The sequence below is a fragment of the Phasianus colchicus genome, chromosome 6 (assembly GCF_987193195.1).
Source record: "Phasianus colchicus chromosome 6, bPhaCol1.hap1.1, whole genome shotgun sequence".
Lineage (NCBI taxonomy): Eukaryota > Metazoa > Chordata > Aves > Galliformes > Phasianidae > Phasianus > Phasianus colchicus.
In genome coordinates this window covers 25109739-25133438 of record NC_143441.1, presented here as the reverse complement: position 1 = coordinate 25133438, position 23700 = coordinate 25109739, and the positions used below count along the sequence as shown (strand labels likewise).

The window sequence follows — 23700 nt, the reverse complement described above, 5'->3', positions numbered from 1 at the left end:
TTGTCTTATGTTTAGTACTGAAGTTTGCTGGTTTTATCTCCAACCTGAAGAACAGAATGTCATAGGGATTTGGTGCCAGCACACCACGCTGTTCTGAATGATTCCCCCCACCTCCTGCTGGTGCTGAGCAGAAAGAGCACTGTCTCCAAGAGGCAGCCTTTGCAGCAAGCCTGCACCTGCAGAGAGGCACACAAATACCGTATGCTTAAGGGCACCCAGAAGTTTCTGATCTGGCTGCAGGAAGCATTACACCATTCAGCTGCCTGGGTCTAGAATTCTGCCTCTTTCTCTTCCACGCTTAACTGAAATCAGCCTGTTCTGGGATGTCCCTGAATTCTTTCCTCAGACAAAAGGAATGAGTTTAGGATCAAGCCTTTGAAGTGTTACTATTCACAATGCTGTTACGCTGCTATTTTCAGTCTCTGGTTACTTGTTTCTTTAATACATTAGCAGCAACAAACTATCCTTGTCCTAATTCTCTATCATCTTAATTCAGAATGGATTTTAAATGTGCTGAAAAAGGCAATTCTTACAATTAAGATAAGAGCTTAGGACTCCCTAGGACTGTTTATAAATCCATTAGATGAGTATTTGCCTCTTTTAATACTTTCAGAAGGCTGACCTCTAAAACACACTTTCCCTTTAAAATCAGATTCCTGGAGTTATTCCTTTCATTCTTTTTCTTTCCTTCAAATCTCACCTGTCCATACATGTAACAGGGACAAACTTCACCAAATCCATCTTTTGTCTGGAAAGCACCATTTGTGGGATAATTCAAAAGAAATGGGTATCAGCTGAATTAACAAGCAGACATGGTATCGTTACACTCAAATGTTATTTTCCCCCACTGCATGGTAGGTCATGGAATTTTAAAGAAAGGCTTAGACAGCAAGTCTGGACACCCAGTGGCTCAGTCCCATACCATGGCTTCATGCCTGCCTGTCACTGTTTCTCTTGCAAAAAGGCTCCAGTCTAAGGAGCTTTCTAATGGTGATTCAACTGTCCAGGCTTAACTTAAGAGCTTTATGCCATTGTGATTTTGGTCAGAAAGTTTCTCAAAGAATACCCCTAGCATCTGCCAGTCGAAGGAGACTGAACTGTTATTTCATTGTTTGTCATTTGTAACCACTTGCCAGAGTTACTAAACCCAGAACCTGCTACACCTTTGTGCTTTAGGAGGAGCTGATTTCTGACCTAGTTGTGTGTTGCTGTAACCGTTGGACTACAGTGGCACATTTTCCTGTCCTAATTTCCCTTTCTCTGTCTACAATGTTTCACTAGAAATAAATAAGGGTCCCAAAGAGCTTTATCTTCTTTTCCATTCCAAAAAACATAAGCAATTTCATTCTATATGCTAGATTTGAGCTTCCCTTGCCTCTGGCTTGTAATGCCCATTACTGCAAGGACCTCTGCAACACCTTGTGTGTCTGTGCCTGGCACCCCCAACACAGCACAGGTTGCTCTGACATGCAAGCTTTGCCTATGTGGTCCTTCCCTGCCTGGTGCCAGAAAGGGCTGCCTTGAGGCCAGGGTGGAATGGCACCAGTGCTGTAGTGCTGCCAGGAAACTGGTTTTATTCCAGGAAGAAACTCACGACTGCATGCCAGTGCCTATTGTGACACAATGAATTCCTTGCAAAACAATACAGTAAATAACTAGGATGTGGACACCGGACACTGGCACTGGATTCAGCTCTTTAGAATTGTTTTGCTGCAGACAACATTTTAAGTGCATGCTTTATTGATTCCATATACTTCTCCTGCTGCTTTATTGAAAACCAAGGTGACTAATTGACATGACTGAACAATTGAGGTGGTTCAGGTGACCAAGATGACTCAAACATCCTCTAACAGTGATGAGAAATGGCCAGGCATAGGGACCTGCTGCTTTCCGTGGTGAGGCACTATTGAACTCGCACAGATTATACACATCATTTTCCTTTGCAGGCTTTTGTTGACCATAACACAGGCCCCACTTACCCACAAACTACAGGCACACTTCTGTGCCAAGCACAGGGACATGCTTTCATGGCCAGCTGCCAAGGCAGGATAAGCCCTTTGCATATCCCATGATAAGCTAGCTGGAAGCTCATCCCCCTTGATCATGTGTGCACCTTAAAACTAACAATTTAAGATATCAGCTGCATACAATAAATATTAGGAATACAACTTAGACTGCAGATGCTTGTCTTCTTCTTAGGCTGATGCAGAAAGCCTTAAAAACAATCCTATAGAACCACTGTGTGTGTATAAAAGGAATATGGGAAATTTTCAAGATACTGCATCATCATGGAGACAAATGTGACATTACTGTTTGTAACATTATCAGCTGCAGTTGTCCTGTAGTCCCTCAAAGGAACCCCAAAGACTGATGTTAGGCTTAATACAAATAAAACAAGAAGAAACCACACAACAAAGCAAACAGAAATACTTTGGCAAACACAGCTGGAAAAGAAAAAAAAAATTGCTCAAGGGGCATTTCATGTTCCTTAAAAATCCCAATGGAATTAGCAATGGTTTTTAACAAGCCTGATTGTCTTGCAGCACAACTGATATCGTTTAGACTCACTGTGTGTTTTTCCTACTATCACTGGCCCTTTGTTTACACATTTTAGAAGAGAAAGTCAAACTGAATGCTAACTGATACTAATTACAGTACAGATATCACATGCAACATTCCTACTCCAGCAAACACCTGGCTCACTTTACCCAGCTTTTCCCCTCCCTGATTTTGATGTGCATGAGAGACTTTATACAAACAACAGGGGAAGAAAAATGACTGCAAGACAAAGAGAGAAAGGAACCACTCAGAGTTCTGTCAAGTACTCATTGTAAACCTGGGGAAAATAAAGCGATAAAAATCAATTTCTGCAAACAATGTTTCACTTGTAATGTTTTAGGTACTCCGTAATAGCAGGGAGCAAGAGAAAGGGTCACCATGTTTTAAGTCAATGGTATGTAGTTTAAGACACTCTTGTGCCTCTGCATTTCATACGTGTACCTCAGAAGTGACACAGATCTTAAGATTTCACACACGCATAGTAAGTAAAATAAAGCAGCAACAAGAACACGGGATTGCAGTAGAAACAGAAGAGGTTTTTCCCTAAGGGCTCAGTACTCACTGAGTTTCAGCAGAAGGCCCCAAGCAGGAAACCTCCCTGAAATTACCACAGTCTATAATAGAAACAGACAGTGAACTACCAAAGCATCTCTGCTTGAAGCTCTGCTCAACTGCAAGAAGTGTGCTGGCATTGAGCCCCGGTAGCAATGCAGAATCCCTCCCCCTCCCCTCCAGGAGCACTACTTTTTGTCCCATCTGTGAGGACTGCAGCATCACAAGTGTGCGGTGCACAATCCCCTATTGCAGTTTCCCATGAAAGAACAGCCAATTCACACTGCTTGTCGCTCCTCCTGTTGCCAGCAGTGGCATTGAAAGGCAGCAAAGAAGGGCAGGAGAACAAAGAGAGTGCAAGGAAGTGGAGAATAGGCATCAGAAACGTGGGGGAAGAGCAGGAAAGGGCAAACTGCTCTTGGATGTTTCAGGCAGCTCTGGGTTATTGTAGCATGGGAGTGCAGCATTTGTCCCCTATAAAGAAAAAGGGTGGAGAGACAAATACTCAGAGTCCTCATTTGGAGCAGCTGTTTAAATAACTAAGCTTTAAAAAGATAAAATCAAGCAAAAGTTTTCTACAAAGAAGGAAAGATTCCTCCCCAGCTGCAGAAGAGCCCTTTTGTAACTAACAATGTGAAATTATCCATTTAAAAAAAATTAAGACAGTCTTGTTCCAGCCAGAGCCAGAATGTGAACAAAGTTTCAGCCTGATAGGAACAGCACTACTGACCAGCACCAGAAGTGACAGCACTTAGCACCACTTAGTGATGGAACAGCAAGTTGAATGCTAAATCTAAACGTGCTGTTCCAAGTTTGTTCTATAACTTGTGAACAGAATCGGAGAGGTGAGGGGAGAAAAAGCCCAGACCCAGGCTACGTTCATTTGTCACAGCTCTATTTACTTGATTGAAGCCTGTGATGACCTGTACCAGATGTGATGTGCTCTGCAGAGTTTGTAACTGCCCCAAATGGGTACAAACCAAGCTGCAGAGGATATGGTTGGATGCCTACTTGGATCTGAAGAAGTAATCTTGTACTAGGCAGCACTGTATGAGCTGTGTCCCTTAGTAGAAATACTGCCATTAATTAACAATGTGGAGGTGCATCTTTTAATAATTAATAGGGAAAGAGATCTTCTTAGAAGAAGGGCAGTGGGTGATAGTATTGAATAATTCCCGATAACAAAAGGAACAATGGTACAGTAACTTTATACCTGGGTATTTGCAACAAAATCCAACAAAAACATTTGATATGCTGATGACTTCTTGTGTTTAGGAAAGGGTATACATTTGAGGTACTGTTTCCTATTGAGAAGACAACAAACTATTTCTGAAATTGGTCTTTGCAACAAAATTAAAGGGAAACTGCATCCAAGAAAGTGATTTTTTTCTCCTGGCTTTGCCTTCTGCTGGGTTTGGGCCCAAAAGAACAGAATGGTGGCCCAATAAGGCCAGTAACTCAAGTCAGTAAATGTGTACCCTCAGTAAGCCCAATTGCCTGCAAAATCAAAGCAGCTTAATTAGCAAGGGAAAAAGAAAACATAAAGTATTTTTCACTCAACCCATCACCTTGCAAAGCTCCAGCAGCAGAGACAGGCTGTGTCTGACAAGTTTAGAAACAGACAGAAAGCTTCAGCAGCTGTTGCACATTCAGATTTAATTTGTGGTCACAAACACTGGAGAATTTTTAATTTGTTGTCTGGCTAGCAGCTGAGAGATAGATGTACATCAGCAAAAGAGCCACCAGTCTTCATCATTGCATGGGGGGGAGGAGGGGGGGAAGTGTTTTATTTAATTGCAGAAGTCTGGCAAAATATCAAAGAGCATGGGGAAAAAAAGATGCTTCCAAAAAAGATCTGAGTGACAGTCCAGGAAAGACAAAGGCTGCTGCTGTTCAGCCTCTCTGTCTCACTGCTGGCAGGGACCGATAGCTTGCTGTGGCTTTCCTTAGCAGGTGGCTGCCAGCCAAATTACAAAGAACAAAATGTTTTTGGAATTTCCTTCTTAAATTGTTTTGATGACAAGTTCCTATTAAGTATCGCTGTGAATTCACCAGAAAGAGATGCAGCTTTCACTGCTGACCAGGAACCAACCATCACCAGCAACTTCTCTAGAACCAAACCCTGATGGAGTGAGACTGCAGTACTGTGGACTGGCACAAACATCACAAGTGATCCTGGCTGGAGGAGGCCTATGCTCTTTTTGAAACCCAGCAAAAAAGATAAGAATATGTCTTGGACCCTAATCTTGCAAGGGTGTAGACACAGAAGCAGTTTGTAATAATTGCTGAAAGGAGATTGAGGTGAGGGTTGGCCTCTTCCCCCAGGTAACAGCAATAGGATGAGGGGTAACGGCTTTTAGTTGCACCAGGAGAGGTTAAGGCTGAATATTAGGAAAAAATTATTATCTGAAAGAGCAGCGATGTGTTGGAACAGGCTGCCCAATGGAGTCGGGGGTCTCTGTTTGCAGGGGTGCTAAAGACCATGTAGATGTGGCACTGAGGGACACAGGGACATGGTCACTGAGAATGGCGGGGATGGGCTGACTGTTGGACTAGACGACCTTGGAGATCTTTTCCAGCCCTAGTGATTCTATGATTCCACAGCAGGCACAAGCTTTTGGAGAGTGCCAGTGAGCAGGGGCAGCAATCCAGTCCATTGGAAAGAGCATTAGAACATTGGTAAGACTGTTAGGAAGCAATAGAGACAGATCATTGTTTGACTACCTGCAATAAGAAAGTATTTAATTCTCAAGGGAAGGAAATACACACAGGTGAACTTGTTAAAAAAAAAAAAAAAAAGTAAAACACAGGAAAAAAAATCAATAATAATTTTAATTAGAAATATACAGACAAACTGCTTGTAATACTGAAATGCCCTGGAAAAACAAATCCCCGAGTAATTATTTTTGATTACACAAGGAATTAAGCCATCAGAGGTAGATATGGAAAAGGAAGGGAGGAATCTCCAGTTTCCCAAACAACAAAATGGCTGAGGAGATGCCAGACCTCCCCCCATCGCCCCCAGGTACCCGAGATCCTCCCTTCGCCCCTCTGAGGGCGCACCTCCCCACCACCCCCCTCCCAGGTCCCGCCGCGGGGGCTGAGCCCCGTCAGCCGGGCTGGAGGTGGGTGGGCGGGCGGCAGAGCCCAGCCCCGCAGAGAGCCGCCGCCTCCCAGCCCGCTCCTCGCGTCATTTCCATCTCTTTACCTTTACCCGGGAGCGGCCAACCAGCGGGCGCGGCGCCGGGCCCCGCTCACCTGCTGCCGGCGGCGGGGGCGGAGCGGCGGCGGGCTCCCGCGGTGAGGCTCCCGGCGGCGGCACGATGGTGTGCGGCGGCTTCGCCTGCTCCAAGAACTGCCTGTGCGCCCTCAACCTGCTCTACACGGTGCGTGGGTCGGGGTAGGAAGGGAGGCGGCCGCCTCGGGTTTGTCGCCGCGGGGACGCGGCTCTCCGGGATCGAAATCCAGAGCTCAGCCCAGGCCGGGCGGCCTCCAGCCCGCCAGGCCCCGTTTGGCTCTGCAGAGAGGAATCCCGGCGTGAGCGAGCGGGATTGGCTCCGTTGTTCCGACGGTGCTTGGAACAAGTGCTTCTCTGCGGGAGCCCCGTGTGGGCGCGCCGAGCCGCACAAAGGGGCTGAGCGGGGTCAGGGCGCGCCTTGCAGCGGGAGGTGGGCGCCGTGCCGGCCCGCCTCGCTGCCGTGAGCTGACATAGCACATCTTCTGGGAAGCTCCCGCCCGAAGGTAGATGGCTGCTTTCTTCGGGGCGAGTTTCAGGGTGTATTTTCAGTAGAAAGCTGTAAAATCTCCAACTGCAGAGTAGGCTTTTTTTTTTTTTTTTTCTTTTTCTCCTTATCTATTTTCAAATGACACAGAAATAGAAAGAATCGGGGCTATGTGTAATGGCTTCCTCTTGCAGCACTTCTAGAAAGGTAATATGTCCTCTGATGGTTCCTGTTGGCAGCCCGGTGTTGGACAGCCGTGCCTGGAGGTGATGCACAGCACTGAAATTGGGCGAGCCGGGGCTGGCAGGCAGTGCCTGTGCTTTCCTGATAACAGCCTGATCCCTTCGTGAAAATAAGGCAGGAGAGCAGGCAGGTTTTATCACTGCTCATCAGAACAAACCGTTCTCGTGGACAGAAGTCATTGGACCTGATGGCAGTCCCTAGGACAGAGCATGAGTGGATGTAGAAGTGCCTGTGTTGAAGCCAGAATTGTTTATTAATGAGCATCACCTTGTATTTTAAATACATTACTTTGGAAAAGAGCAGAACAAAATCCTTTAGCATTGGAGAGTCTGTGCTGTTGCATGTGTTACTTAGAGGAGCTTGCAGAGCAGAGGATGTCCCTAAAAAAGTCTCTGGAGCATGCATGGTGTGCCCTGCTGGAAGTCACTCAGGATGTCTGTGACGCTGTGCATTGCCCATGCCAGCCCTCAGCAGAGCAGAGGGAACAGGTAGGCATGGCCTCGTTTGCCATCCTCGCTTGCAGGTAAGCATAGCATATGTAGACTCCTCAAGGTGAAGGATTGCTCCACCCTGATTTTTCAAACAAACCAGAGATAATGCAAAAGGCTTCTTTTTTTTTTTTTTCTTTTCTTTTTCTTTTTTTTTTTTTTTATGGTACTTCTTGAGTGATAGAAGGTTGAAAGAAATCCAGATGGTTCTTTTTAACATAATGCATACACAAATCTCATTTTGAAATGTTGTGGTCAGTGGGTATTGTTTTTTCTGAAGATATCATCGCTTATTCTTATAGCCAAAAATTAACCAGATCAAAAGGAGCTGGTAGGTCTCCTGAGCATATTTAGCCTCAAAAAGGGGTGATCTGATCCCTGAGACCTCCATACTTCTTTTTGTAATACCTGCACAGTGCACCTACAACCTGAATCTTGATGTCTCTGAGCAGAATTTACTTTGTGGGTGTCACTTGATATTTTTCCATGCATATAACATATGCTTTTCCAAAAGGAAAGAATGACTTTGAATCAGCGTAACTAGAACATCCACCTGTTATTTCTTGTGTCACCTTTTAAGGATAGGCAAATTCAAGATGAACACTTTTCATTTCTGAGTTGCAGAAATAACATGAAATGTTTAGTAAGCCTGGAGGAATTGATCTTGAAGACCTCTCTGCTTCTGGGCTAAATAAAATCCTGACAATGCAGCGATTGGGTTTTTCCTAACAGGAAAAACATGTGGAAGACCACCAGAACAAAAGTTAATCTTTTTAAACAATAGTAATTCACAGCAATAATTGGTGGGAGGGCCAGTGAAGGAGATAGAAACTCGATTAGGTAATGCTTGAATGTTTTTCTGCTAGCATTGATTTGTGTCTGCATCACATGCTTGGAATAAATTATCCCTCAGAACTAATGTCAGGAATTGCAATTTATAGTGTTTTTTTTTTTGTTGTTTTTTTTAAGTACTCCTAGAGTATCTTGGATTTTAAAACAACAAATTAGGATATAGGAGCCTGATCTTGTTGCTGATGCTGTCTTGATCTACTTTTTATGGTAGTGCACCAAGGAAAATAGATGTTCTGGCAGTAATCAGTTACTGGTTTAAGGCAAGAAACCAGAAACCAACTAACCTAATTGCTCACTTTCCTTTCAGATGATTTTTGCTGGCTGATGCCTTTTGGTTCTTCTCTGGTCTAAATAGGCTCAGATTCCATTTTTAAATTTGTCTTGTATGAACACGTTTGGTATCTATGTTGAGTCTTGCTGACTTCATATGGTTCCTCATGTGTACAACAAGATTACAGAAAAATAACTGAGGCTCTTGACTTAGTATGCATAAAGTGAAATATATTTCTGGAATTAAGTTTGAAGTGAAAGAGCTGTTTGTCTAATACAAGTACTAGTTTTGGGTATATGACCAATTTTATCTTTATGTGATTGATCATATTCTTGTTTCCCTTTGAGCAGCAGACTGGTAGAAATTGTTCAGAATGGCTGCCCACAGAGTTCAGCAGCTTTCAAGGATACACACATAACTGAAGCCTTCTTATCTCTCTCCTATTTGTTGACACAGTAGAGGGGACAGATGCCATCCAGAGGGACCTGGACATAATCAAAAAGTGGGCAGACAAGAACCTAATGAGTTTTAACCAAGGCAATGTGCAAGGTGTTACACTTGGGTTGAAGCAATCCGAGATAGGAGTACAGACTGGGAGAACTCGCTGAGGGCAGTCTTGCAGAGAAGGACTTGAGTGTCCTGATGACAAAAAGCTGGACTTGAGCCAGCAGTGTGTGCTTGCAGCCCGGAAGGCCAAAAGTATCCTTGGCTGCATGAAAAGAGCAGCGACCAGCAGGGTGAGGGAGGTGAGCGTCCCGCTCTACTCTGCCCTTGTAAGGCCTCACCCAGAGTACTGAGCCTGGGGCCCTCAGTACAGGAGGGATGTGGAACTGTTGTAGCAGGTCCAGAGGAAGGCCATGAAGATGATCAGAGGACTGGAGCACCTCTCCTGTAAAGAAAGGTTGAGGGAGTTGGGTTTGTTAAGCTTGGAGAAGAGAAGGCTCTGAGGAGACAACATTGCAATCTTCCAGTACTTGAGGGGCACTTACAAGCAGGATGGGGACTGACTTGCTACGTGGTCTGATAATGATTGGACAAGAGGGAATGGCTTTAATCTAAAAGAGGGGAGTTTTATCTTAGGTGTTAGAGAGAAATCCTTTACTCAGAGGGTGGTGAGGCCCTGGTTCAGGCTCTCTGGAGAAGCTGTGGATGCCCCATCCCTGGTGGAGTACAAGGCCAATTTGGATGGAATCCTTGGCAGCCTGAGCTGGTAGACGGCAGCCCTATCCACGTCAGGGGGTTTGGAAGTAGGTAGTCTTTAAGGTCTCCTCCAATCTAAGCCATTCTATGATTATCTTCCAGGTATAAGAACCCTGGTGGTTGCTGGCCTCACCAATATTTGCTCACTTTATTCAGACAAGGATTTCCGTAAGCAGACAGTGTTCCTCCCAAGGAAGACTTGAGTAATTCTGTTCAAGTGTGAACAGTTGATATCTTATTTCAAATCAGATTCTCAGAAGGGAAAGGGAAATTCCCATGTCTTGGCAAGGGATGAAACATGGAAATGGTAGCTGGGCAACAAGATTAAATGTATTCAAATTAAAGATAAAAAAAAAATTACTGACAGTTCATTTGGTTGGTAGGTGCTGCTTTTATCACCTGAGCAGCCACTCAATTCTTCCTGCAGCAGCAAACATCACACATATTCCTTTGTTTTGATGAGCAGGCTTCCAGTTCTTCTTAAACCTAGAAGTGGCTATTTGATTTAAAGTAAAACATATATACAGAATTTTAATGATAAACTATTTTTAGTTAACATGCTCAGATGTGCTGTGTGTCAGTTGGTGTCCAAAATGACAGCCATTTGTGGCAGCATGGTTGGAAATTAGACGTGTTGGATTTCTAGATCAAGTGTGAGCGGTATTTGTATTTACACTTGCCTTGTACAGAGTGCTGCAGCTGGAACCAGGGAGGCTGAGCTTGCTTAATGACAGAACTGGAGAATGGCAGGTTGCAGAAGGAGAAGGTTACATGGAACATGGCATGGCTTGATATCACTGATATTTTTAGCTATTCTAGCAGTGCAAGTAGACGCTATTATAATTTAAAACAAGCATGGATTAGAGAAGCACTTAGACTGTTCAGAAGTAGCCTTAAATCATTAATAGCTTAAATCATTGATCGTCTACTGCTATTTTCAGGTTGAGGGAGAACCGTGTTTGGAAGAAGGATCTGTCAGATCACTGGGCTTCCTGAAAATGTTTCCCACCTCAAAGTAAATAAGTAAACATTGTGGCCGATAAGTGTTCCTGCCACACAGTTTCAAGGTTTCAATTTCTAAAACCTATAGGGTACAAAATGGGTAAAATCTCATTGCTATTTTAATATTAAAGAAGCTTGTTATGTGATCAACAGTTATTTGATAATAATTGTTGGCCAGTAGCATGAAGAACTCTGTACTCAAAGGAACTGGGTTCTGAGATAAGAGACAGGAATGTTGCCTTTCACATAAATGTCTTGCTCCACATCACGTCCTTTCAGCTGTTCAGTAACCAGGCTACTGATTGTTCCCCACTTAAATAAGTCTCAGAAAGGTGAAAGATTCTGCTTTCTGTTGGAAGTATTTTGGAAGATGCTCAGCCCCAGCTTTGCTTTTGATAAAGCTGAAGAAGTACTGCGAGGAGGTAAAGTTGCTTACGGATTGGATAGCTTGCAATTCTGATAGAAATCAGTCTCACTTAGTCATATTTTGTTAGAGATTAACATTGTGCTGCATGCTATATTAATAGATGAAGTGCAGGGGACCAGAGCAATTGTCTTCTAGATTCTCTATTGTTGTGCAGAAATGATTGAGGAAGTTGAAGTGGAGCGTGGTAGAAATCTGACTTCAAAATCAATACCAATAGAGGTTTAAATTCTGAAGCTCCCTTAAAATGGGTGTTGTGAATATGAATTCACATACGTAGAGAGAGGTTAGGCAGGCTGGCTATCTATGTGTGTAACCTGTCTGATTTTAGTTCCTGTTTTCCGTATGCAGCCTGACTGTTCTCCTCTAAATATTTCCTTTGCTGATAGCAGTGTGAATGCTTTATAATCTCTTTACCCAGAAGTACTGAGGCCATATTTCTTGACCTTTAGGTTCCAAGATGTAGTTTTTACTAACATCTTTTTGGGCTGAGACTACAAGGAAACACTGCGAGCACTAAATTCTGTGGATGACTTGCTTTCTAACAAGCAAGTAGTTCAAGCTAGATGAAATGCTGAAAAGTTGCTAATCAGTCAAAATAGCAGATTTGTTTATGGCATGCCATTGAAGGAAGGAGGAACTGTTTTGGGCATCGGAATTGTTTGTTGGTGTGGTCAAGTGAAGTCATTTCTCTGTATCTTGGTTTCTTTTTGTAACATGGAGTATAACCTTCTGGAGAAGTACACAAGGGATAAACATGATGAGAAATACACTTATCCAGTGTAGTAGTGGGGTAAATGAGCAACTGCGTGTGCAGGAGGACTTGAACATCAGAGATATTGCGAAATAATAGCTTATAGATGAAGAAGAAATTCTTTGTGACAGAAGCTGAAGTCATCATGGGTTTGCTGGTCCTCTTCTCCAGTTAACTTACTGTTAACACAATCAAGCATTAGCCTTTATAATATTTGTAAGGGAAAAGGAAACCCAGACAACTCAATAAATTACTATTTTAAACCCATCTAAAAGTGAAGATGACATTCTCATAACTTGCAATATCCTTTAAGTGTGACATATATGTATATATGTGTACATATAACTAAAAAAAACCTCACATTAATATGTAATGGAAGATGCTTAAAATGGAATCTGATCCCTTACACTGATCTTGAACTTACAGTCCCTAAAGCCTCTCCTATGGAGATGCTGACATGAGAGTAACATTTCATCTATAGGCAATATGCTTTGTTCTCTTAATTATCATTTTCAGACTCTAGAAAAAGTATTTGGCCTCATAGTGAAAACTACTGCACTTCTCTTAGGACTCATGCTGCCTCGAGGTCTGCTCAGGGAAAGCATTTACTTAATTTCAAATGAATGAGTGATATATTGGATTATGCTAAGCCTGTGCCTGTGTGTGCGTTTTTAAACAAGGTTGCTGGAGTTTGTATTGGTGAAGTTACCAATAGTTACAGTTATAGCAAATGAGGGTTTGCAATTCACAGTGCTGCTGTTAACTATCCACACATGCACATGCTTTCTCTGGCTCTGTTTTCTCCAGTCTGAGGACAGTATGTGCCTGTAGCATCCTTGTGAGACAGCTTTCACTAGTTTGAGATTGTAATACATTCTTCTGCTCTTAATGCCTGTTTACTCCCTGTGTAAACTTGCCTTAAGTGGATGGGATCATTTACATCTCTGTGTAAGTACTTCTGAAGAATCATTCATTTCTCTTTTATTGAGGGCAGCTTATAAGAAGAGAAAAGGATAGGAAATGACTGCAGTCTCTATTTAAGTGGTTCAGAGAAGTCCTTGGTCAGTGCTAAACCTGGCCCCTGGTAAGACTTCATTTTTTAGTGAGGAGAGTGGCAAGGTTTCTGTGTTGGAGCAGCCAGTGGTGGTGTGGGACTGTTGGCTGGGGGCAACTTTGGAGCTTATCTGCTCTGGGCAGGACTGTGAGCAATGCTGGATTGATAGCCTTTATCTACCTGAGTCTTGAGAACCTTTGAGAAGCACCAGACCAACTTGCAGATGTTTGTTGGTTTTTTGTTTTTTTTTCTGATGTCCAGAACCTTTCAAGCCATTACCTTGTGGCTGTTGCACTTGTTTTGCTGTCAGTAAGTCCTCAAAAGTCTCCATTGGTTTTGCAATGGTCCTTCATTTTCAGCTGCTATTAGGTTATCCTTGAACTACTACCTCTTCGTCAGACTGAACAAACCCAGCTCCATCCCATGATTTTCAGACATCACTCTCAAGGCTTCAGGCCACTTGGTGACCCTTTCCAGGTTCTCCCATTCCTTTTCTACCTAGGAGGTTTGAAATAGAACTCAGTACTTAATGCTGGTGAAGCTGCAGTGTGAGTTTCCTTTGATCCCACTCCTCTTGACTTTCCCTTTGTGGCAAGAACAGACTCTTGGCTCCCATTCCACTTGGCAGTCTGTGTGATCTGCAGCTCTATCTCAGCAAGGCTGCTCAGCCAGTCTGTTCCAAAGATGCACAGATGCAATCCTGGTGCAGAATTTTGCTCTTTGTGAGATTTCTCCTGGCTCACTCCTCAAGTTCATCAGGTCTGTCTGAACTGAACCTCTGCTACTTGAAGAGTTGGTTGCTCTTTCTTTTTCAGTATCATCCACTGATTTTCTGAGGATTCACTCCATCTCACTGCTCAAGTTGTCTATAAAGATACTGCATAATATCAGCCCCTCTATGAGCCCCCTTACCAGCTTCCAGCTAGATGCTGAGCCATCCAGTACTAGCCTTTGACTCAGCAGTCCATCCAGTCTCCATTCAGTTGTACAGTTCACTCCATTTTTCCAATCTACACTTGTTCGGCTTACTAATGAGAATACTGTGGGAAAAATGGATTCTGTTTGTATTCAGTAGAAACTGGACTGTGATTTGATCTATTTTTAGTAGATTGATTAAGCAAATATTTGAAACACCAGTAACGAAGATTAGTTTTACATAACCAAAGATTTATGTAAATGAAACTGCATTTCATCTACATTGGAAATATAGATCGGCAAACTTATTGGAAACTTATGTTTCTGATTTCCAAGGATGGCATTATTTTCTCTGGGAGTAAGCTCCCAAAGCTGCTGCTGTGAAACAAACACTATGAAACTACATATCTGTATTGTTCATTCTGTTAAGCAATGAATAACAGAGAAAAAACGCTTTATCCTTCTGGGGTGAGCCTTGGGAACAAAAGAGTTGAAATGCTTTATTTACAAGATGGAGTTTATTTCTTGAAGATCTGCATCTGAGCAATTAATTACACCTGCAGCCCAAACTGGTAACTGCTGACCTGCATGTCTGATATTTCCTTGGCAGCCACCTGTTGACCAGGTAATGAGAAACCAGAAGGGATGATTCTGAGTGTCAAAATGAAAGAATAACAACCATTTATTTCATCTGTCTTTCAACATGCAGAAGGAGGCATGAGCTTAATCCTAAATCTGTTTTGAAAAATGGCTTTCTGTCTCCATTTCAGTTTTAAAATGCAAGGTCAATTTTGCACGTTCTCAAGTGGCCAGAAGAAGAGTAGTTGATAGTGGCTTTCATCCACACGATGTGTGACTGATTGGATGAAGTACTTTTACATTGCTTGCCAGCCAGAGCCCAGTGACACGGACCTGTGATCATAATGAATTTCCAGATATTGTAAGGAACAATTAGCTTCCTATAGGAATAGAAAATTACTGTTCTTGAAGAGAATGTAAAACCTTTTTTTTTTCTTTTTTTTTTTTCTGACTAATTCTTGAACATTTGAGGTTCAACAACAGATTTTAAGCCTGAAATATTTTCTCTATTGAAAACTGTGGCAGTTTTAGATTTAGTATATAACTCTTAATACCAGAAAAGTTTTTTGGGCAAGTAAGTCACAGTAGTAACTTCTAGTGTCACACAGCTTAATTTCACGTACATGTCTTTTGAGTAATGGAAGGTGAGGGAATTAACAGCAGCAAGAACTGTGTACACTGCTGCTCCAACACTGCATGTATCTAACACATATTTTAAGCACAGATTTTGATTTTGATGCTTGTAGGAATAATATTGATTAAATCATTTTAGACTTGACAAATAACTGACAAAGATCTGAACAGATAAATATTTTCAAGCATAGCTGAGGCAGCAGAAAGAAGCCTTGATAAAAATGATTAGGAGATGCTTTTACTACTTTTTCTGCTCTTCTTTGTGAAACAAATTGAAATGTGACACATTTTGAGATTCTTCTTGAGACAACACCTTCAAGAGCTGTGTGGTGGCAATGTGAGTTCAGTGCTTTGGAGCTGATGCGGAGTACAGGTTGTAGAATTACAGAAACGTTTGGGATGGAAGGGACATATAGAGGTCATCTGGTCTAACCCTCCTGCAATGAATGGGGATATCTGCAGCTAAATCTGGTTGCTCAGAGCCCCAGCCAGCTTGACTCAGCCATTTCTGATTGGAAATTGAGTTATGTGATTTCTTTTGTTGTTCACTTCTGATGTTTATGTAGTAAGATAACTCTTCCCAGTGGTATTAGGCAATGCAATAAAGTGAATGGGCATAGATCAGGATGGATAGATCTTAACTGATTAGCAAAGCTAATTTTTAGCAGTAACATTATGCAGTTCATAGCCCTGTGCTGCATGCAATCAGAAAATCTGTCTGTGTCGGAGCCAAGGCTTTTATGTTGTTTTCTTTCCTCTTCCCTGTAGTTTAGATTCATAACAACTTGGCACAGTGTTTTGGTTTTAACTTAATGTGATGATTAAGGCTTTTTGTTTAGGAGAAACAAAACTAATGTAAATTAATCCTAAAACTATACTTATTATTGAAAAATTTCCTTGACTTTGATACCATTCTTTTGTCTCTCCACGTGGTGAAAGGAAGATGTAGGTATGCAAATCCTCGTATTCTTTTGGCCTGTCTTAAATTTCTCCTGAGGATTACTGGCTTTTTGTAAAAACTTTTCTGAGGCATTGTCCTCTTTGAACACAAGTGGAAGAAAACACCCACCATGTTTTGATCTTGGTGAGCATCACAACTTGTTTTACAACTTCCTTGATGTTCTGTAAGATTACATGTTTCAAAAGCATCATTACACAGACAAGCCTTCTGAAAAAGCCTAGCTGAAAAATACATCTTCACCTGTTTTGTGTTGAAACCAAGAAAAGTGCCCTGCTTTAGGGCAAACACACTGAAATGATGGCTAAGCTGGAAATTTACTTTTTTTAAAAAGAATCCCTCTGGGTAAGCAGTAAATGTCATAATACATCTTGTTTGGACAGAAACCAGCGAGCAAGCGTAAATGCTTGCTCTTTATTTGCTGTGGTGTAAGATAATGGAGTTGGACTAAACTGAGCACATACTGTCTTGATAATGATATGTTTTCTGGTGAGGGCAAGCTTATGTAAATTTTAAACTCCCAAGTTGAATTGATGCTATATAACAGAATGTAATAGATAATGTTATGCATGAGTCTGACAGGTTTGGATGGGAGCATTAGGCATCTTGTGTATTGGTCATCTGGGTTGGCTTTGTCTGCTGCTTACCTCCTGCTGTAACTCACTGCAAGTTTCTCTGTAGCCTTTTATGTTGGATTTTTTTTTTTTTTTTTTTTTTTTTTGACGTTCTGTGTTTTTGGCATGGAAACAGGAAAGGCTGGAGCTTCCTGCTTGCATAAACAATAAATTCCAGTAAAGTAACGGAGACAGATTCCACTTACCTTCCCTGAATACCATCTTTTAAAGGAAGGAAATAGCATAAGAGTGCTTTGGGCATTGAAATAGGGTTGACTTCATAGTGGAGCTGTTTTCCTGACTAATTATGAAGCAAAGACAGGACACCTTTATTGTTTCATGACATGCAGTCCTTGAGATACAGATCTGAAAAATATATTTGTGTGACCTTGTTAACTATTGTCTTATATCATGTATATATATGTATATATATATATATATATATATATATATATATATATATATGTGTGTGTGTGTGTGTGTGTGTGTGTATAAATAAATAATAAATAAATATATAAATAAATATATATAAACTATACATAATCTTCTGTAATAAATTAATGCAACTGTATTTCTGATTACAGTAAATTATGGCAGTGTGCTCTCTTCCACGTCCAGAGCTGTGCAACCATGCTTTCTTTAGCTACAGTATATTTCAGAAAACATCTGCGATTTTCATTCTTCTGTTCTATGAATTAAAGCTGATGATTTTTATCTTATTTGTTAATTCTGTTATAATCCACACAAATTCAGTATTTCTAGTCAATCAGTGGTACGCAACACAGCTCGTCTTGCAGGTATTAAGTTAGAACAAGTCCACGTTGACAGTGTTGAAGAATATGTGTGCCTTAAAACATCTGGTACTTAAGTCACCTTTAGGATCAAGTGGAGAATTGGTTTGTTGAGAATTGTGCTGCTTCTCGTTGTGCTGGAAAGAATCATACCTTTCTGATAACAGCTTTAACATAAAGAATGTAGTTGTGTGTAGATTGAGCCTCTTCTACATGCAGACTAACTCTTTGTTTTCTCTTCCCTCCAGCTGGTGAGCCTGCTGCTGATTGGAATTGCAGCATGGGGAATTGGCTTTGGCCTCATCTCTAGTTTCAGAGTTGTTGGAGTGGCAATTGCTGTAGGCATCTTCCTCTTCTTCATTGCCTTAGTTGGATTGATTGGTGCAGTGAAACATCACCAAGTGTTGCTGTTCTTTGTATCCTTCAATGTATTACTTGGATTACAGCTTGGTTCAAGTTACATGAACAATCTGCTCTGGCGGGCAAAGACTCTTGTGGAAGGCAGAAATTCAGTCTTGTTTTGGTCTAATGCAGTCTAAAATGAATTCCCAGCTTTATCCTTCTTTTTTCACTTTGAGGATGGAAATATTCACTTCCCTTTCTAAAAATTTTGAAATACATTAATTTTTTCAGAGCTTTTAAGGTGAGGCACTGTATCATAAATCCTTCTCACTGTGTGCTTAACCCTAAAGCAACCTAGAGTATGTGAACTACTAATGTGATTTAACAGTGGAGGACAATGATATAGACAGTGAAATGATTGGAGCTGGCAGAGGAATGCATATTCATATGCTGCCAATAAGCACTTTCTTTTCATACCTACTTTTTAATTGTGAACTCAGATTAGAAATGAGCACAGGCCTTCTCAGCACGGTGCTTTGCTGTCCATTTTTGTGTTACCAACACTGCATAAGCAGTCTGCTTTGCATAACAAACTAGTTCTGTGTAGATGAGAGAAAAGATTAAATCGGATAATATTCTTATTTTTCTGGTTGTGGACTCCAAATAAATAACATTCTCTGCTTTGATACAATTTAATTTTTTCCACATCTAGTCAGAATTCATCTGTAGATTTTTGTTTCAGATGACCTGATGTAATCCAATAATTATGTATTCTATAAGCAAAATTTTTGAGAATGCATCTTTAACTACTGCTTACAGTACATGATTATTCTTTTGCTAGTCTTCATCGTCCAGTTTTCTGTCTCCTGTGCCTGTCTGGCACTGAACAAGGAACAGCAGGTAAGAAATACTTCCTTATTTCTCAGTTAATCTATAGTATAACATTATTTCTTATTACACACACACACGTGTGCATGCATGCATATATTTATATGTAGCCTTCCTCTAAATGAAGAGCGTGAGCGTATATTTTAAGAAAATCTGCCTTCAAAAAACAGTCATCTAGTTTGGAAAAGATCTTCAGGATCATTAAGTCCAGCCACCAACCTGACCGACTGAGTCCCATTACTAATCCACATCTCATAGTGGCTTGTTCACATATCTCTTAAATCCCTGCCTTTCAGCTGTCCTTTAAAAATTATTCTAATTTTAAAGTTTCTGTCTAGGTTTTTGGTCACAAGTGTAGCAGCATAGTATCTTGATCATATCATGTCTTCATGAGTTCCAAATAAGCTGATGCAATCTACTGTAATCATAATGTAAAACTTATAAAAACTACTGAATTGTTCTCACGTAATTGAAAAGGTGATGACTGTATTAGGTACAGACTAGATCTGTGGGAAAGAAAGACAACTTCTGTGGGGTATGGAGAATAATCCTTAATGTGTAAAGAAGGGACAAGACAAAATGACCTACTTCCTCTACGTGTAACAGAGTGATTTGTTTAAAGTCTGAGCAGTCAGATTAGTCACGTGTCCCATTACTAGTGCTCTTATCAGGTTTAGGAAAAAGACTGGAAGAAAATGAGTTATGACCATTTATGACCAAACTTGCTGCTGGTAGGTGTCGCAATCTCATTTGCTACCCAGACTGTTTGAATGTTAAAGTCATTTTTTTTTTTAATATATTATCCTGTTAGACATGGGGATCTGAAGGTTTTCATTGTAAAATGTTATGTAATTGGTGGAGCAAAACTGGGTAAGCACAACAGTTTCTGTTTGGTGACATCTTTCCATTGAATAGACAGACATAAATAAGGTTTGTGTTTGAGATATATTTGGAAAACTCCTGTTTTGACTCTTGTGAGGATAGCAAAAAAGGATCATCTACTTTGCCTGGTATATTGGTTTCCATTGAGATAGAAAACAGTTCAATTAATATGTGTTTTTGCTTATACCTTCCAGAGTCAACTTCTAGAGGTGGGATGGAATAACACTAAAAGTGCAAGAACAGACCTTGAGAGAAATCTGAATTGCTGTGGATTCAGATTTTTTGATCCAAATGAAACTTGCTCCTCTGTAAGTTCTTTCTCTCATCCTGTTTGTTTCAAAATGTGTAATTTCTTTCCTAGTTGAAGGCAGGGGTTTTTAACAAATCTGTAAATTAGTTGTCACAACAGTCCTAAGGTCCTTCCTTAACTTACTGGAAACCTTATTGCAGAGCACTCTTTAAAGGTTGTATTCTGTTGTCTTTTCTGTATTTTAAACCTAACGAGCTAACTTGTTTGCTTTATTGATATTGTACCCAAAAGTAATGGACATGCTGTCGCTTTTAGTTTGTTTGCTTGGTCTTTGGGCTCCATATTGCTTTTCTGGAGTATTAAAATTCCCAAAGTTTTGTGCATGGTTTGCAGTCTGCTGCAGAGCTAACAAAATAGTGTCAATCGGTGAAGCACCATCAGAAAACGGGATGCAATTTTCTGCTTATATCTATTACAGGATTGTTTTAGAAGTCACCATTGTCAACCATGTGCACCAATAATAGAAGAATATTCGGGAATGGTGCTCAGATTTGTTGGAGGCATAGGACTTTTCTTCAGTTTCACAGAGGTAAATGAATAGATTAGAAAATAGTGTGTTTTCCTCTCACCATATTTAAAACAAACAAACAAAAAATCTTAAAGTTTAGGGGTTTTATTACAGGAACTCCCAGTATTGTCTCATGTCTCAGGAGTCAAATCTAATAAGGTCAAAATTTTTCAGGCTGTCAGCTTGTTGAAGTCTGACAAAAACAGGGTTGAGAGTATTTACAGCTTTCTGTTATTTACACTACAAACCATTGAGTAGATACCTCATTGAAATGTGGTGCTGTAGATTCTGCAGAAAGCTAACTCATTAGGTTTATTGTTATTGTACCCAAAAGTAATGGACATGCTGTCGCTTTTGGTTTGTTTGCTTGGTCTTTGGGCTCCACATCCTGTCCTTCCAAGCTCTTTGTTTTAGGTTGCTTTTGTGGTTTTTTTTTGGGGGGTTGGTGAAGGAAGGGATTTTCTTTGGTGCCCCATGCATTGCATGGAGACAGTTTGATGATGACTGAATATTTTATGTATGAGTTTTAAAATGTATAAATCTATATATTTGCTTTATCAATCAGTGAATAAAAATCCTCAGAGCAGATCTTTCATAACATGTTAAAATTCTGCTTCTGCTGTGTAGTGCGGTTTTCAGACCATAACTATTACATCAGCGAGAGATACAGCACGTAAAGCAGAACTCATCTCTTACTTCTGCCCACATTTATTTACTAAAAATTTGTGGGCTCTCTACCTGAGGTGTGGAGCTGAAGAGTGAAAAGGACGGAATTTGAAAATGCACTGGAAAAATAGCCTTATTCTTAAGCTGTAGCTTTAAAATGTAAAAAGTTTTTGAAGGATATTACTTTATCATTATCCTAAAAAGAGGTTTACAAATATTTCTCATCTAAAGAGGGGAAAGAATAGTAATTGATGCTCCTGTAAATACTTTTCTAGCATTTTTGGATACAGTTTTGTCCTTTCTGTGTTGTTAGATAGATCTTCCTGAGAAAGGTGCATTCTTTTTCTAATTAAGGAAGTTGTGTGGGGTCATGCAATTCTAGCAATAGTAAAATATCCTACACTCGTGCTGTAAATTCATTATCAGAATTTTACATTTAAAATAAGTTTTGTAAAACTGTTGAAGGATAAGGGAGAGACCCTCTGCTTAATAATATCTTTGTGTTTTCCTTTCAGATTCTGGGAGTCTGGCTGACCTATAGATACAGGAACCAAAAGGATCCCCGTGCAAACCCTAGTGCTTTTCTTTGATAAGTTTATAAAAGACTGAATCTTCTTTCTGCATCCTCTACTTCAGAATACTAGATTTCCATAGTTTAGTGTTTCTCTATAGTAGGAATACTCTGTGTACCAGAAGGAAAATTTACCTTCCATGAGTTTGCAGTTTTCATCTTTAAATATTCACTGTTTTTCTTATGAGAATCACTATCTTGAAGTAGATTGGCGTATTCAGTAGCTGGGCAAAATCAGAATGCTGTTCTGAGCTGATAATTTTTTGTTAAAGACTTTGGTAGTTGGTGTGGTGAACTCTATTCAGTGAGTTTTGAAGCACTACTAGCTTCTCTGATGTCCAAAAAAAAAAAAAAAAAAAAAAAAACAACAACAACAAAAAAACAACCCCAAGTGTTTTCTGCTGTATTGATTAATTACAAAAATTCACCTAATTTCTCATTAAAATGACAAAAATAAATGGTGGGTGTTTAATGCTTGTTTGATTGTATGATTTGATTAGGATTTAGGATGAGTTCTAGTTGCATTCTGTGTCTAAATAATGGTCTCACTCTCTTGTTAAGGTTATAAAAAAGCTGAAGATGTTGTTTTGTTATTTTCTGTACTGCACATAAGTGACTACTGTAATCTTCACCCTTTCCCTTCCCCATTTGCTGTGGCTATATGATAGATTTAGATTTCTTTTTGAAAATAAAAGTACTTTATTTTTTACTGGATATTTTCACGATGAGAACAGTGAATGAATGTAATCTGCAGCTAATCAACTTGAACCTGTTTTTTTCTTTGACATCAAAATGGAGTTTGGTATTTGCACAGCATCAGAGCTGGTAGTGGTCTGTCATCTTCTTTGTGTAAGAAACTTGACTTGGTGTTTGGAAAGTTGTACAAATATTTTTACAGATGGTGTAAAATTATTCTTGCAGTAATTCAGCAGTATTTATTCCTCTGTTGTCCACCTAAAAGTCTTGATTTGATGAGAGAGATTGAACACCAGAGGTGGGGGGTAACTAATTGTATTTTCCACTAATTTGTTTTAAAAAGAGAAAAGAATTAAAGTTAAAATGTGCATCATTCATGTGCTGAGTGCTGTCTGAGCAGAAAGAAAGTGTAGTCCCTGGTCCAGCCTCTAACAGAAGTGAGGGATGAGCTGGAAGATGTCAACAGAGGTGTCAACACCAGAGGTGCACAATGTTCCAGTTATTTCTAATCACAGTGAATCACAGGCCTGCACAGTACCTTTTCTTCATTAAGATGCTGCCTCTGGCACGGTAGGTAGCTGCTGTAGCCCTGAAAAAGACAGCTCTGTAGGAGGAGAAAGTGAGGCTTATTAATTTAAACTGCCAAATAATACAGCATCTGAGTGTGGAGGAAAGAGAGGGCGGCAGTGAATGTTAATAGTGGTAGCTCTCAAAGGGCTCTCCCTTTGCTGGGAAGGTACCTTCTTGCTTTGGGAAAGGAGCCAGAAAGAAGATGAAATATATGCTTATCAGAACACTTTGAGACTGCTGTGTGCCTAGGGCTGCTCAAGAAGGAATTGTCATGAGGTTTCAAAGGGAAGTGTTGAACCTGAACAGATCATCCCAAAGCTGTCCTTAGCAGCAGTTAATTTTCCTTGTATTTTGTGCGTTAATATAATAAATTAGAGAAGTATTAAGAAGTTGTAAGAAGGTTGAAATAATATTCTGTGGCTGCTTCAATTTTGATTCTTCTTTCTTTTTATTGATTTATTTACAGCTTCGTTTTGGGGCAGGTCTGGTTTCATTAATATAGTAGGTGATACTGGAATGTAATTTTGCATTTCTAAGAAAATAGTGAAAATGTGATCATGTTAGAGCTGTCACATCTCAGAACATTCAGTGTGAGTTTGCTTTAGTGTTCAAAAGACAGGTGGTAGAGTGTAGAGTTTGATTAAAGTTTTTCTATT

General features: G+C 40.4%; 1 protein-coding gene across 1 annotated transcript; it reads left to right on the top strand.

Annotated features, from left to right (window-relative positions):
* The first annotated feature begins 6134 nt into the window (after positions 1-6134).
* On the top strand, positions 6135-22848 carry TSPAN13 (tetraspanin 13). Its single transcript, XM_031590060.2, has 6 exons — positions 6135-6497; positions 17860-18027; positions 18773-18853; positions 19918-20031; positions 20452-20562; positions 21723-22848. Exons 1-6 carry the CDS (start codon positions 6435-6437, stop codon positions 21795-21797), a joined length of 612 nt encoding a protein of 203 aa, XP_031445920.1. The 5' UTR covers positions 6135-6434; the 3' UTR covers positions 21798-22848.
* The last annotated feature ends 852 nt before the right edge of the window (positions 22849-23700 follow it).